The following is a 12,532-nucleotide window of genomic DNA, read 5'->3' as shown; positions in this document are numbered from 1 at the left end:
TAACTTCACTTTACATGGACTTAGATTACATCAGTGATTAATCGCGGAAACAAATGTGATTTTAGCTGTTGTGATGTTAGTCGTTCAAATTGTAATAGCTGTTCTGTTTAGGACTGTTCAGTGTGAATTTGGTTAGGCGAGGTGGTGAGTTGGGGGGGGGGGACAAGTTTTGCGAGGAGCGACTCGTGGAGCGGGGGGGGGGGGAGTTGTATGTTGGTCGACGACAACTTTTTCGCGCCGGGGGGGGGTTGGTTTGGAGGGGGGGTTGTGTTGCGTGAATAACACTTCAACATAGTTGACTTTACAATCCTTGCTGAGAGTTGTGTTGGCACATACGAAATAATCAAAATATATGTTTCCTGCAGGAGCTTTAAAGAAGAACTCATTAACCAGTCAGATCACTAGTTCCACTTCTTGCTCTGCGGAAGAAAATTTGTTGATGGACCATTTCTTTTTTTTTTTCCTGTTCCATATATTTTTTTTCTTGATGTATAACTAGTTTTATAACTGGTTATAATGGTTATTATAATCTGTATCATATCGTATGTGTGCGTGTGTATTATGTATCTGATTTAATCTGTAAAATACTATTATTGCATTTGATCTAATAAAAACATGAATAATGGCATGGTATTTTTATTTATATAGTGTAGAGGCAACTCACAGTTGATTGCATCAAAGTCTTGACAAGCAGCATTCACACAAGATAATACAAACAAAATAAGAACCCCCTCCAAAATTAAATAGTTAGCCTGTAATAATAAAGGTTAGCCTGGGTACAGTGTAGGACATAAGGACCCATAATCAGCCCAGGGTCCAGCTAGTGTGCGTCCCATGTGGGAGAAAACTGGGTTACCCATGTAGGCTTGCCCACAAGGGGCCACCATGGAACCCCACTCACCAGCCCACATCCAACCCACGTGGGCCCTGCATGGGTGTGTTGGCAGGGATGACAACACGTTCTCAAGGTCCCACTAGAGTGCAGATGCCTTTATTACAAAATTATTTGGGGACAGAGAATCCCTCCATGCCAAAAACAGCTTTGTTTATTTCTTCTCAGCCTTTACAGGAAAGCAGACTCCAGATGGACCTGAAAAGCCGGCAATGGACCCACTTTTGCATGCTGAGGAAAACCTGATGAAATCGTGACTGCAACGGGGTCAGAGGCTGCCTGCAGGACATCCAGGCCTCGACCGATGCTCCACGCTTCGGCAAGCTCATGGCCACATTGCTGCTGCTAAGCTACATTGCTGCTGCTAAGCTGCTAGCCCGCTGCTGAACAGACCAACAATTTTCCCTGCTTTTCAGTGCTCTTTTTTCCGTGGATGGCCAAAGTGGATCAAGCTCACATGAGGCACCGACAGGTTGGACAGAGAGACCCAAAGGGAAAGGTTACATGGTCATTGGGAAATGTTTGTGTAACACGTTCACACGGTGTCTTTAAACAAAGGGCTAACAGAGTTAGCTCATACTAGCATCCTGTTCCATGGCATTGCTGATATGAGTCATGACTGTTTTTATGGTTATAACAAATGTTATCTCCACAAGGGTTTCATACACTGATGATATATTAATGTTTATGTTAACTGGCTCACTCATTATGGCTAAAAATAAAACTGAAGTCTTTAAAGTTAGCGCCGAAATCCGCTAGCCAAATGCTCTTAGATTCTGGTAATCTGTTTCTAAACATTCACAAAAGCCGTATTAAAGCATAAAGCTTGCTTGGTTTTGCTCCACCATCGTTCGGTAGTGCTATGAGCCTTATTCCCGCATTAATATGGAATATTAATGTCGATTTAAAGCCGTTTTGGTTAACTTTAGGAGTAACCGATTTTAGTGACCAATCACCGCATCGACCCCTAGCTCCCAGAGTTAAAATTGCATTGATAAAATCAAGCGCTCCTAAAGGAAATGATTTTACTGAGCAAATCATTCTTTAAAATATTATTTCATCAAATAATGTTTTGTTTACTCAGAATTCACATTGTGAATGGATTGAAAACATGCCAAATGTTGTTCTAAATTAGTTAAGGTAATTTAACTCCATTCCATGCTCGTTAAATCAGATCTGCAGTGAACCAGGATTCACTAAATTATTCTGATTATGATCAACTACTTTTGTTTAGTCTTTTGTTTGTTTTTCCATGTAAATAGTTCCTTAGCTTAGCTTCTTTTTACCTTCATTTTGCTTAGTAGTTTAGTTAAGTTTCACTAGCCTATAGAGAGGATTTATTGATTGAAATATTGTGTTAATTCAGATAAACAGCATTATATAGTGATGTTCTCTGGATGTTTATTTTATTTCTGTCATTAAATTCTTGAACTTGAAGAGAAGTTGTCACTCATTTATTCAATGTGTGTGCAGAGTTTGCTGTTAAAAGATCGCTAGTGCTCGAATTCATCCCTTTCAACCATTGTCCTGATATCAGCTTAAGAGCTGATTATCACCAGACAATGCTTAACAGACAGAGAGTTATTTATCAAACATTAAATAACTTACATATAATAAACAGCAATAAACAGTGTATAATTGCTAAGATCATAAATGCATGTGTAAGTCTGCAAAGTTAGGCTGTGGCGCAGATAGGAGGTGCAAGTTAGATGGTTAAACCCTGTATTGTGCAAAACATAAGGAAGCCATTGTCTCAGAATGGCAGATAGCATCTGGTCATCAATCATTAAGTCTGTCCTAGGTCACAAGTCATAAATACCATGTCACAGGTCTTAGGTTACATGTTTTATAAATCTTAGGTCATAGGTCACATGCCAGAGGTCACACATCTGGTAGTCATAAATCTTAGGTCATACAGTCATAAATCATAGGTCATGCTGTCAAAGGTCATGGGTAGTAAATCATGGGTCATAAATCCTGTGATTTGACAGAAGGGTTTGTATACATCTCTCTTATTTCAAACGGGGTAAATATAACTATTTGATCAATTATATTATATTTGATAAATCTTCCAAACAATATAAATAAGCCTTTAGTAGATTGTTTGGATGGTAAATTAAGTTATTCAGCGTTAACAGTTAGTAAATATCAAAAGATTGAAAGATAATTGTTTTATGCTCATAAAATAATTTGGGCCTAAGGTCAAAATGTACAGGTTTTTATTCCTAACCTACTGCTGCACAAGGTTAAAGGTGACCTGGATATCAAGAAATGTATGGGGGAAAAGTTTATTTCAGTCATTACTTGAGACCTGAATCTAACTTGGGGCAAAAAACTTGAGTCCAGACTTGCAGAACATATCTGCTAACCATATCTCTATTCAGTGACAAGGTGGGCAAAACATTTGTATATCTCATCGGTCCATTTTCTAACACATCTATCCCTTGTGGGGTTGCGAGGGGTTGCTGGTGCCTATCTCCAGCTGTCAATGGGTGAGAGGTGGGGTACTCCCTGGACAGGTCGCCAGTTTATCGCAGTGCATATCTCATATTAATTAATATTAACAGTTGCATTTCTTTGGATTTTCTGTTTAAAACATTTTTGGAACTGACTTGATTAGCCTTTTTATTAATTCATTTCCATCATGTATTTTCCCTGAGATCGACAGCCACATGGTTTGCTGAAACATAAAGATAATGTTTTTTGTTTCATTGTGAAATGAATAAGAAAAACGTTTTTTCAACAGGTTTTAAATACACTTCTTACTTTTTTTAACATGGTAGATCTATCACAGTCCACAGACATCTGTTCTCTGAGACTCCCTTAGCAAAAAGTAGTTTACTTGAAGTAAATTTTATTAGGAATACTTAAGTATACGTTTAAGTTTAGAAAGTTTACTCAAACCATGTACTTATAGTGCAGTTGAAGTATTACTATTGTAATACTTCTTAATTGGGAAATTTTTTAGTTTACAAAAGTATACTTAAAGTATACTGTTCCAAGATCATTTTAAGTTCACTAAATTATACATTAAAGTATTAAGCAGGTACACTAATCTATATACTAGACGTTTACAAGGTATACTTGTGGTTCACATTTCAGTTTATTGAAGTATATTTAAAGTATACCACCAGTATACTCTTCAATATCCTGCCAATGTACTGGTTATATACTGCTAGTCCATATTTTAGTTTAATTACACATTCAAGAATTACTAAAACTACAATACTATTTTTTGATATTTTAATTTGTATACTTAAGTATACTTAAGTTCACTCACCATCTTGTAGCACATCATATAAATAACATATTCTTACAGTTACCTCATAATGTAGGTACAATGCAAAATGTTTACACAATTACAAGACAGAATCTTGATAACTTTTATTTATTTATTTATTATAGAACATAATGTGCAATTTCTTTAATGTCAGCGTAAACTATTACAGACTGCATTTCAAAATAAAAAAATGTATTTCTCTGAAATTAAACCCTTCTTAGCTTTCAATATTGAAATGAACATGTAAACACATTTACATATGAAAATGTAAACACAAAGAAGTCATTCTTTGTGAAAAATGGAACAAGAAAAACTGCAATCGTCATCAAAAATCTAAACAAAAGTATGTTTCCAGCTCAGAATATAAATATATATATATATATTTATTTATTTAATAATAATAATATATAGATATAATAATAACAATTATTATTATTGTTATTATTATTATTATTATTATTATTATTATTATTATTATTATTATTATTATTTATTGTTCAGTGTCTTTGCTTTTTCAGTAGCTACCCATGGACTACATACAGTCTTATTTGTATGTGAAATACAATGTTAAAAATCCACTCAGTATACCTGTGTATAATAAAATGCCTTGAGTTGTCATAAACAATTTCAGCATTCCACCTTTCCAGGACAGAACTGCAGGACTACACAGAAGAACACATAAGTCACCCTGTTGCATCCCGCAGAGAAGTTACAGATGTTGACAGCAGGAGTTCCTCCACTATAAGGGTTTTGGACATTGCCTTTCAGCAGGTATATACAAAATGACCCAGTGTTATTCTAAAGTGGAAATGTTTATTTTTCTAATTATTAAATGCATTTAATTCTTGAAATATGACAGGGTAGTCGCCAACGGAGTTAAGCTTAGCAGGGCACTAGTCTCAAAATTGTTGCTACTTTCATCTGCCTTATGGAGAGGTATTAAAGGAAATTGAAATTTCCACCTCCATATGTACAAAAAAACAAAAAAAGCTAATGTCCAGTTGCCTCCAATTTTAAAAATAATCATTATCGAACTATATTCTTGGTAAATTACAATAGTTTGTGTAACCCTTAGGGGAGTTACTTTCTAAGCTATGCAACAATTGTTTTTAATTTTGTTATAGGCAAATACTTAATGCTAGATGGAGATTACTGCTCAAGTTTGCTGCTGTTAATTTTCATTTATACATACATATTTTCTATTTTCCTTGTATCTATAGGGCTCTGAAGACCAAGCAGATGGTGACAACTCCCTATATCCTGGTGCATCTTTTTTCAAGGGAAAAAGTCTACTGATGCTCATTTTATATGTACTGCAACACAATTTAACAATCAAAGCAGTTACTCACTTATTGGAAATGTTTAACCTAAAGTTTCCAGGTCTGATTTTACCCTTTTCCACAAAGAATTTAGAGGTTCATCACAATCTGAAGTTAACTTTTATTGTGAAAAATGCCTTGTATACCTTGGCAATAGTGCACACTTGTTACAATCATTGTAACCTTTGCAACACAGCGTTTGAGGCCAACAGAAGTTTAAAAAATGACTTCTACTTTCTGGTAATTCACCTTTATGATTAATTAATGACTTGGTTATTTTTAAACAAACATGTTCACATCAAATTTCTGCTTTGTGTTCATGTGCCAGACTATGTTTTGTTTTAGTTTAAGTATTTGCTAATTCAGAGAGACCTTTATGTAAAGATTCACAGATCAATATACAAAGTACTTTCTTGTTTGAGGTTAAAAAACTGAAACTGTTAATGCTGTGTAGCCTGACATGATTCTAACCAAATGTGTTCTTGTTGAAAGAGATAATGCTGTGTACATAAAACCACTGCCAAATGCTTGTAAAAAGAGACTAGAACTTGTCCAATAAAGTCAGTCACATGTTTCCCTGTCTCTGCGTGTTTTAAGTTACGTTACACAAAGATGAATCAAATACATATCAATTTAATACAAATCAGATCCAAAGTTTAAAATAGGGTTAGTACCTGAAAGCAAAAAGTAGTAAAAAATACAAATGTAAGCATAAGTCAATTATTTCATCTTTCATTCTTTACTGATTTAGGCCATATGTAGTATCAGTACCTTGAGGCAGAAATAATTAAAAAAAAAACACAGTACAAGTACAAGATTCAGTGTTAGCTATAGTAATAATATACTTACTCTTAGAATTTTTTAATACTTTTTTTATATAATTTTATATATATTTTTTATACTTCTCAGTATTATTCAAGTACACTTGACTATACTATTATTAATTATATGAAATATAGTTTAGAATAAGTAAACTTTAAGTGCCCTGCCGGATTTTAAACTTAAAATTAGTGCACTTTTAGTATACTTCTATAAACTACGTTTTGCTGTAATGAGTTAACATTTGCTCTTTCACCAATTATTCACTCTTCATTTGCTGGTGCACACATAAAGTATCAATCCATGTGTGAAAATAACCAGAATTATAAAAAACAATTAAAAAATAATGTATCAGGCAAGTTGTCAATGTAAACCACAGACTGGTTAAAATGTCGGACGCTAGGGGTCGTATGCGGTCCGCGGATCAGAGCCTCTGCCTGCCTCACTGCGCTGCTCTTGTGAGGCTGGCAGAGAAATAATAACGTTAAGACTGCTGGGTGTAATTATAGAGCACAGCCTTGAGAGCATCACATGAATAGCGAATGATTCACTGCATGCATATCACAACATTTGCATGCATTAACCCGGATCGCCCAGCATATCCTTGGGCTCACAAAGCCCTGCCACCGTGTCAAAAAGTGCTGCACTCACTTTGATCACACTCTGCTCCATTAGCCATGTCAGGAGGAGCTCCACAGTTTGTCAGCTGATCACCTCATTTCTGTAAATGTTAACTTCATCTTCTCTAGGACTATTTTTTATGCGTCTGAATGGAAGCATTTTGAGCTGACAGGGGGGTAAAGACAGAAAAGCAGTGAGTGTGGGGGGCTGGGTGGAGGGGGGTGGATAAACGAAGTCTGACAGGCAAGCTCACAAACCAATCAGGAGTCAGCTCGCAGTGTAAATTCCAGCCGCGGGGATGCAGGGGGAGGCGCGACGCGGAGGAAAAAGCAAATAGCTGAGTGAACAGCATCAGTACAGAGTGAAGAGGACTGCAGAGAGGCAGTAAGGCACTTGCAGCACAGACTGTGGATCCTGTTTCCTGACTGGGACCATGGCTGGGAAGAGAGCGCACTCCTTCGGTTTGTTCCGTGGATTACAGGCTGAGTGAGAATCCACTGCGCTTCTCTGGACGCTTATGACAAAGCATACAGCGTGACTCGGAAGCATTTGAGCTTCTACGAACATCAACCCCCCCCCCCACAAAAGACACAAATGTTGGCATTTTAAGGGGCAAGATTTTCCGGACGCCTTTTTTCATTTTCTTTATTTTTTTTTTTCCACTTTTACGCACTAAGGAGTTTCGCCTGCTGGGTGTTATGGGCGGAGAATGTTGAGATTTGGTCAACAACTGGACAGTGAGCCTAATGTTTTTTACTGATGTATTTATTTCTTTTTTTACCCAAGTGTACTTGTTTTCCCGGCCATGATTGTGCTTTTGATCGCTCTGTGCTTCACGGAAGGAGCGCTCTCTCAGATCCGCTACTCTGTCCCGGAAGAGGCAGAGCAAGGCACGCAGGTGGGGAATATCGCTGAAGACCTGGGGTTGGACCTTACAAAACTGGCCTCCAGGCGCTTCCAGGTAGTGCCTAGCTCCCGAACGCCATACCTGGAAGTGAACCTTGAGAACGGCATTCTGTTCGTTAACGATAAAATCGATCGGGAGCAAATCTGCAAGCAGAGTGCCAGCTGCCAGCTCAACATGGAGGTGTTCCTGGACAACCCGCTGGAGCTGTTCAGGGTCGAGATCGAGGTGGTGGACATTAACGACAACCCTCCAAACTTCCTGGAGACAGACATCACAGTGGAGATCTCAGAAAGCGCAACTCCTGGCACCCGATTTCCTTTGGAGAGTGCGTTTGATCCGGACGTGGGCTCTAACGCGTTGCGCACATATGATATTACAACCAACAACTACTTTTATCTGGACGTACAGACCCAAACGGACGGAAATAAGTTTGCAGAACTTGTCCTGGAGAAACCGCTGGACAGGGAGCAGCAGGCAGCGCATAGGTACGTGCTCACTGCGGTGGACGGCGGCCAGCCTCCTCGGACTGGCACCGCGCTGCTGGTGGTTAAAGTGTTGGACTCTAATGACAACGTGCCAGTGTTCGAGCAGCCCGTCTATACGGTGAGTCTTTCGGAGAATGTACCGGTGGGCTCGTTGGTCATCCAGCTAAACGCCACGGACCTAGATGAAGGACTGAACGGGGAAATAGTTTACTCCTTCAGTAACCACATTTCCAGTCGCGTAAAGGAGCTGTTCGGCATAGATCCGCGCACCGGGCGCATCGAAGTCCGTGGGGAGATGGATTTCGAGGAGAGCAGCCTCTATCAGATCTTTGTCCAGGCCAAGGATCTGGGGCCAAACGCGGTGCCTGCGCACTGCAAAGTGCTGGTCAAAGTGACCGATGTGAACGACAACGCACCGGAAATCACATTCAGTACCGTCACGGAGTCTGTGAGCGAAAAAGCTGCTCCCGGTACAGTCATCGCCCTGTTAAGTGTGACGGACCGGGACGCAGATGACAACGGACAGATCAACGTGGAAATTCTTGGCGATGTTCCGTTTAAATTAAAGTCTTCTTTCAGGAATTACTTCACCATAGTGACCGACGGGCTGCTGAACCGAGAGCAGGCGGACTCTTACTCTGTGACTGTGGTGGCGAGAGATAAGGGAACTCCTTCTCTGGCCTCTAGTAAGTCCATCCGTGTCCATGTGTCAGATGAGAACGACAATGCGCCCACTTTCACCCAATTCGTTTATGATGTGTATGTGACAGAGAATAATGTACCAGGAGCATACATCCATGCTGTGACGGCCCTGGACCCTGACATAGGGCAGAATGCTCTCATCAATTACTCCATATTAGAATGTGACATTCAGGGTATGTCTGTTAAAACCTATGTCTCTATCAACGAGGAGACGGGATACCTTTACGCTCTCAGGTCCTTTGATTATGAACAGCTAAAATATTTTACCTTTATGGTCCGGGCCAAGGACTCAGGTGCCCCTGAGCTTACCTCAAATGCAACTGTGAAAGTCATAATTGTTGATCAAAATGACAATGCGCCAATAGTGCTTGCTCCCCTTGGGAAAAATGGAACTGCTAAGGAACCCCTTCCCCGCTCAGCTGAGCCAGGCTACCTGGTGACCCGTGTTGTGGCCATGGATGCAGACGATAATGAGAATGCCCGCTTGTCCTACAGCATTCAGAGAGGTAATGAAAATGGGATGTTTAGGATGGACTGGAGGACTGGTGAGCTCAGGACAGCAAGGCGGGTGTCAATGAAGCGAGACCCTCATCAGCAGTATGACCTGGTGATAGAGGTGAGAGACCATGGCCAGCCCCCACTGTCCTCCAGTGCCAGCATACTGGTGGTGCTAGTAGATAGCATGGCTGAAGGCCGGAGTATGGGAGACAAAGAGGGCACCAGCAAGGCCAAAGATGGTGCCTTGGACCTCACACTCATCCTCATCATTGCCCTTGGTTCTGTCTCCTTCATCTTCCTCCTTGTCATGATTGTACTGGCTGTGCGTTGCCAGAAGGAAAAAAAGCTCAACATTTACACCTGCTTAACTAGCGACTGCTGTCTTGGATGCAGATCCTGCTGTTCACGTCAGGGTCGATCACGCAAGAAAAAGCTCAGCAAGGCGGATATAATGCTTGTGCAAAGCAGTGTTAATGTCAGCGGGCCCGCAACGGCTCAAGTCCCTGTGGAGGAGTCTGGGAGCTTCGGCTCCCACCACCAAAACCAGAACTATTGCTACCAGGTATGTCTGACTCCAGAGTCTGCGAAAACTGACCTCATGTTCCTAAAGCCGTGTAGTCCCTCTAGGAGCACAGACACCGATCACAACCCATGTGGTGCCATAGTGTCAGGGTACACAGACCAGCAGCCTGACATCATATCAAACGGCAGCATTTTGTCAAACGAGGTAAGAGTCTCTCTCATACCTGTAGATGAATCTCCCCTTCCGTTAAGAGAACATCAGCATGCTGAAAAGCTGTTCTAGAAACAGGACATCTCATTTTCTAATGTGTTACGTTATGGTAAATGTGAATCATTTCTCATGCAGGAGCAATTTCCATAAGTCCAACATTTAATTAAAGCTAGATTTATAGATGAGCTGTAATACATCCTAGGAGAGTTCTGGCAGATTTTAGAAAAGTTACTCTGGTAGAGAAGGCTTGCTGACATGTTGTCTGATGCAGTTTGCCCCAAATAAATAACAAATGTATGCTTGTGTTTTACTCCAAACCTGTAAAACTATAGTATTAGTGCACGAGGGCATCGTATAAATATACATCATACAGCTACGCAAAAAACTAAGAGACCGTAAATGTCCATATAATCAGCATCTATACATTTCTGAACCCAATAAGAATGTGAAAGACTAAGGAGAGCGTGACAACTTTGACTGAAAATATAGCTTATTTCACCTAAATTTACTTCCGAAGTTAAAACATCAATGTTAAGGGATTTAAAAAAGAATTGAAATGTGTTCTGTTATCATATTATTGATAAGAAAATTCTATTTCCTATTATTTTATTTCCTTTTCTCGAAATGTTTATTTGTGTCAGTGGTTTATAGAGTAAAATGTTAATTTTACTCAAACACAGAACTAAAAATTACAAGAACCAGAGAAACTAAATTATTTTGCCATGGTGTCTTAATTTTTATCTGAGCTATATTGGCTCAGAGGCTGCTGGTACCTGTGGGGACTGCTATATATATATATATATATATATATATATATATATATATATATATATATATATATATATATATATATATATATATATATATATATGTGTGTGTGTGTGTGTGAGCTGGTCCCGGTGCTGTTTCCTTTATGCTTATAGGTCAGAATGTAGTTGAGTAGCAGCATAAGTCTAGAGTCTACACCATGCACACATGCCACATCACCTGAGATTGATAGTTGGAAGAAAGAAGCACTAGTTTCCCTGCTCTTGTCAGTGTGACACAGTGCGTGCTGTATTGTTTTTGCCATTTTTCCTTAACTCTGGTACATGGGATGTTGGAGCAAACAACTTAACAGCCCTCCCCCTTCTTATTTCAGACCAAACATCAGCGAACTGAACTCAGCTACCTGGTGGAGAGGCCAAGGCGTGTTAACAGGTAAATATAGAAAGGGTTCCATGCTGCTGCCTGATGCTTCTCAGTCCTTTTTATGTGTTGATTTCTTTCAATAAATCCCTCATACTGTGCATAGAAGAATGTACCAGAAGTGTCAGTTTTGGGCACTGACTTGATGTTCTCTGTTCTTAGTTCAGCTTTTCAGGAGGCTGATCTGGTCAGCTCTAAAGACAGTGGCCATGGAGACAGCGAGCAGGGAGACAGTGACCATGATGCCACTAATAGAGGCCATTCTTCTGGTAAGATCGGTGTGTCTCTCTTCTTTTTCCTGAGCAAGGTTATTTGAATGTTTTGGTGCTGGAAGTTAAAAAAGCAAATCAGTAGCTCTCAGGTTTGAGTAAGATGGGAGTAGGGTTTGCTGATTTGCATGTGGTTGCTATGCAGTGTGGCTCCAGAAGCAGACTGCTGCCTGCCCTTCCAGTACTGAAACAGAATTTGGCTGGTCAAATTAAAGCTTGTTTTAATTACACCTGCAATTAGGCAAGAGTCAATATCACCCGACATGCTTCACAGTGTCTGCCATGCGCTGTTTAGGAATCTTGTTATGCACATTTTGTCTTTTTAAAAAGTATCGTTGAAGAGCTTGGCTTGGATGGCTTCATCCACCTGAATAAGACCCGAACTTGTGTTTTTTGTCACATAATGATAAAATGTGAGCGGGGCCAGGGTAGCCTGAAGCTGCTGTTTGTAAATATATAGCCGTGTTAATGCGGAGCCTGCTCCCGGTGAGCGCGTTCAGTCCAGCGACCGCTTGACAAGATGTGACGGGCTTTTTAATGAGGCTGCGCTCGCACCGAAGAACTGGGAAGTGGACCAACTGGGTTGTGCCTGTGGTGAACAAAAGAGGCAATTCATTTGTTCATTAGATGAATTAATGAATTCCTTCCTGCTGTTATTGTCCAACAATACTCCTTTTTGCGCTTTTTTTTTTGCTGCTCTCTTCCTTGAATGTCCACGCCTGTCTGTCTTCCAAAAATCTTCTTTCCTAAAGAACTTATCAGAGTTTGTATATTAAGGGCCTGCTGAGCGAAAAATGCCAGTGTTATGTGTTCATTCAG

At 39.9% G+C, this 12,532-nt stretch overlaps 1 protein-coding gene across 5 annotated transcripts in view; it reads left to right on the top strand.

Annotated features, from left to right (window-relative positions):
- The first annotated feature begins 7,271 nt into the window (after positions 1-7,271).
- The window catches only part of LOC105920122 (protocadherin-10), a 33,062-nt gene continuing 27,801 nt past the window's right edge, over positions 7,272-12,532 (top strand). For 2 of the 5 annotated variants that reach the window (XM_036130050.1, XM_021312358.2), the window contains exons 1-3: positions 7,272-10,250; positions 11,398-11,456; positions 11,607-11,713. In XM_036130050.1, coding sequence (XP_035985943.1) covers positions 7,737-10,250; positions 11,398-11,456; positions 11,607-11,713 — 2,680 coding nt within the window. In that variant the 5' untranslated portion in view covers positions 7,272-7,736. Of the gene's footprint in view, positions 10,251-11,397; positions 11,457-11,606; positions 11,723-12,532 lie in introns of all 5 variants that reach the window. The other 3 variants (XM_036130048.1, XM_036130047.1, XM_036130049.1) reach the window with 2 other exon arrangements.

This window comes from Fundulus heteroclitus, unplaced genomic scaffold, assembly GCF_011125445.2.
Source record: "Fundulus heteroclitus isolate FHET01 unplaced genomic scaffold, MU-UCD_Fhet_4.1 scaffold_28, whole genome shotgun sequence".
Classification (NCBI taxonomy): Eukaryota; Metazoa; Chordata; class Actinopteri; order Cyprinodontiformes; family Fundulidae; genus Fundulus; species Fundulus heteroclitus.
The sequence above is the reverse complement of the archived record's forward strand: the minus strand, read 5'-3'. Positions and strand labels throughout refer to the sequence as shown.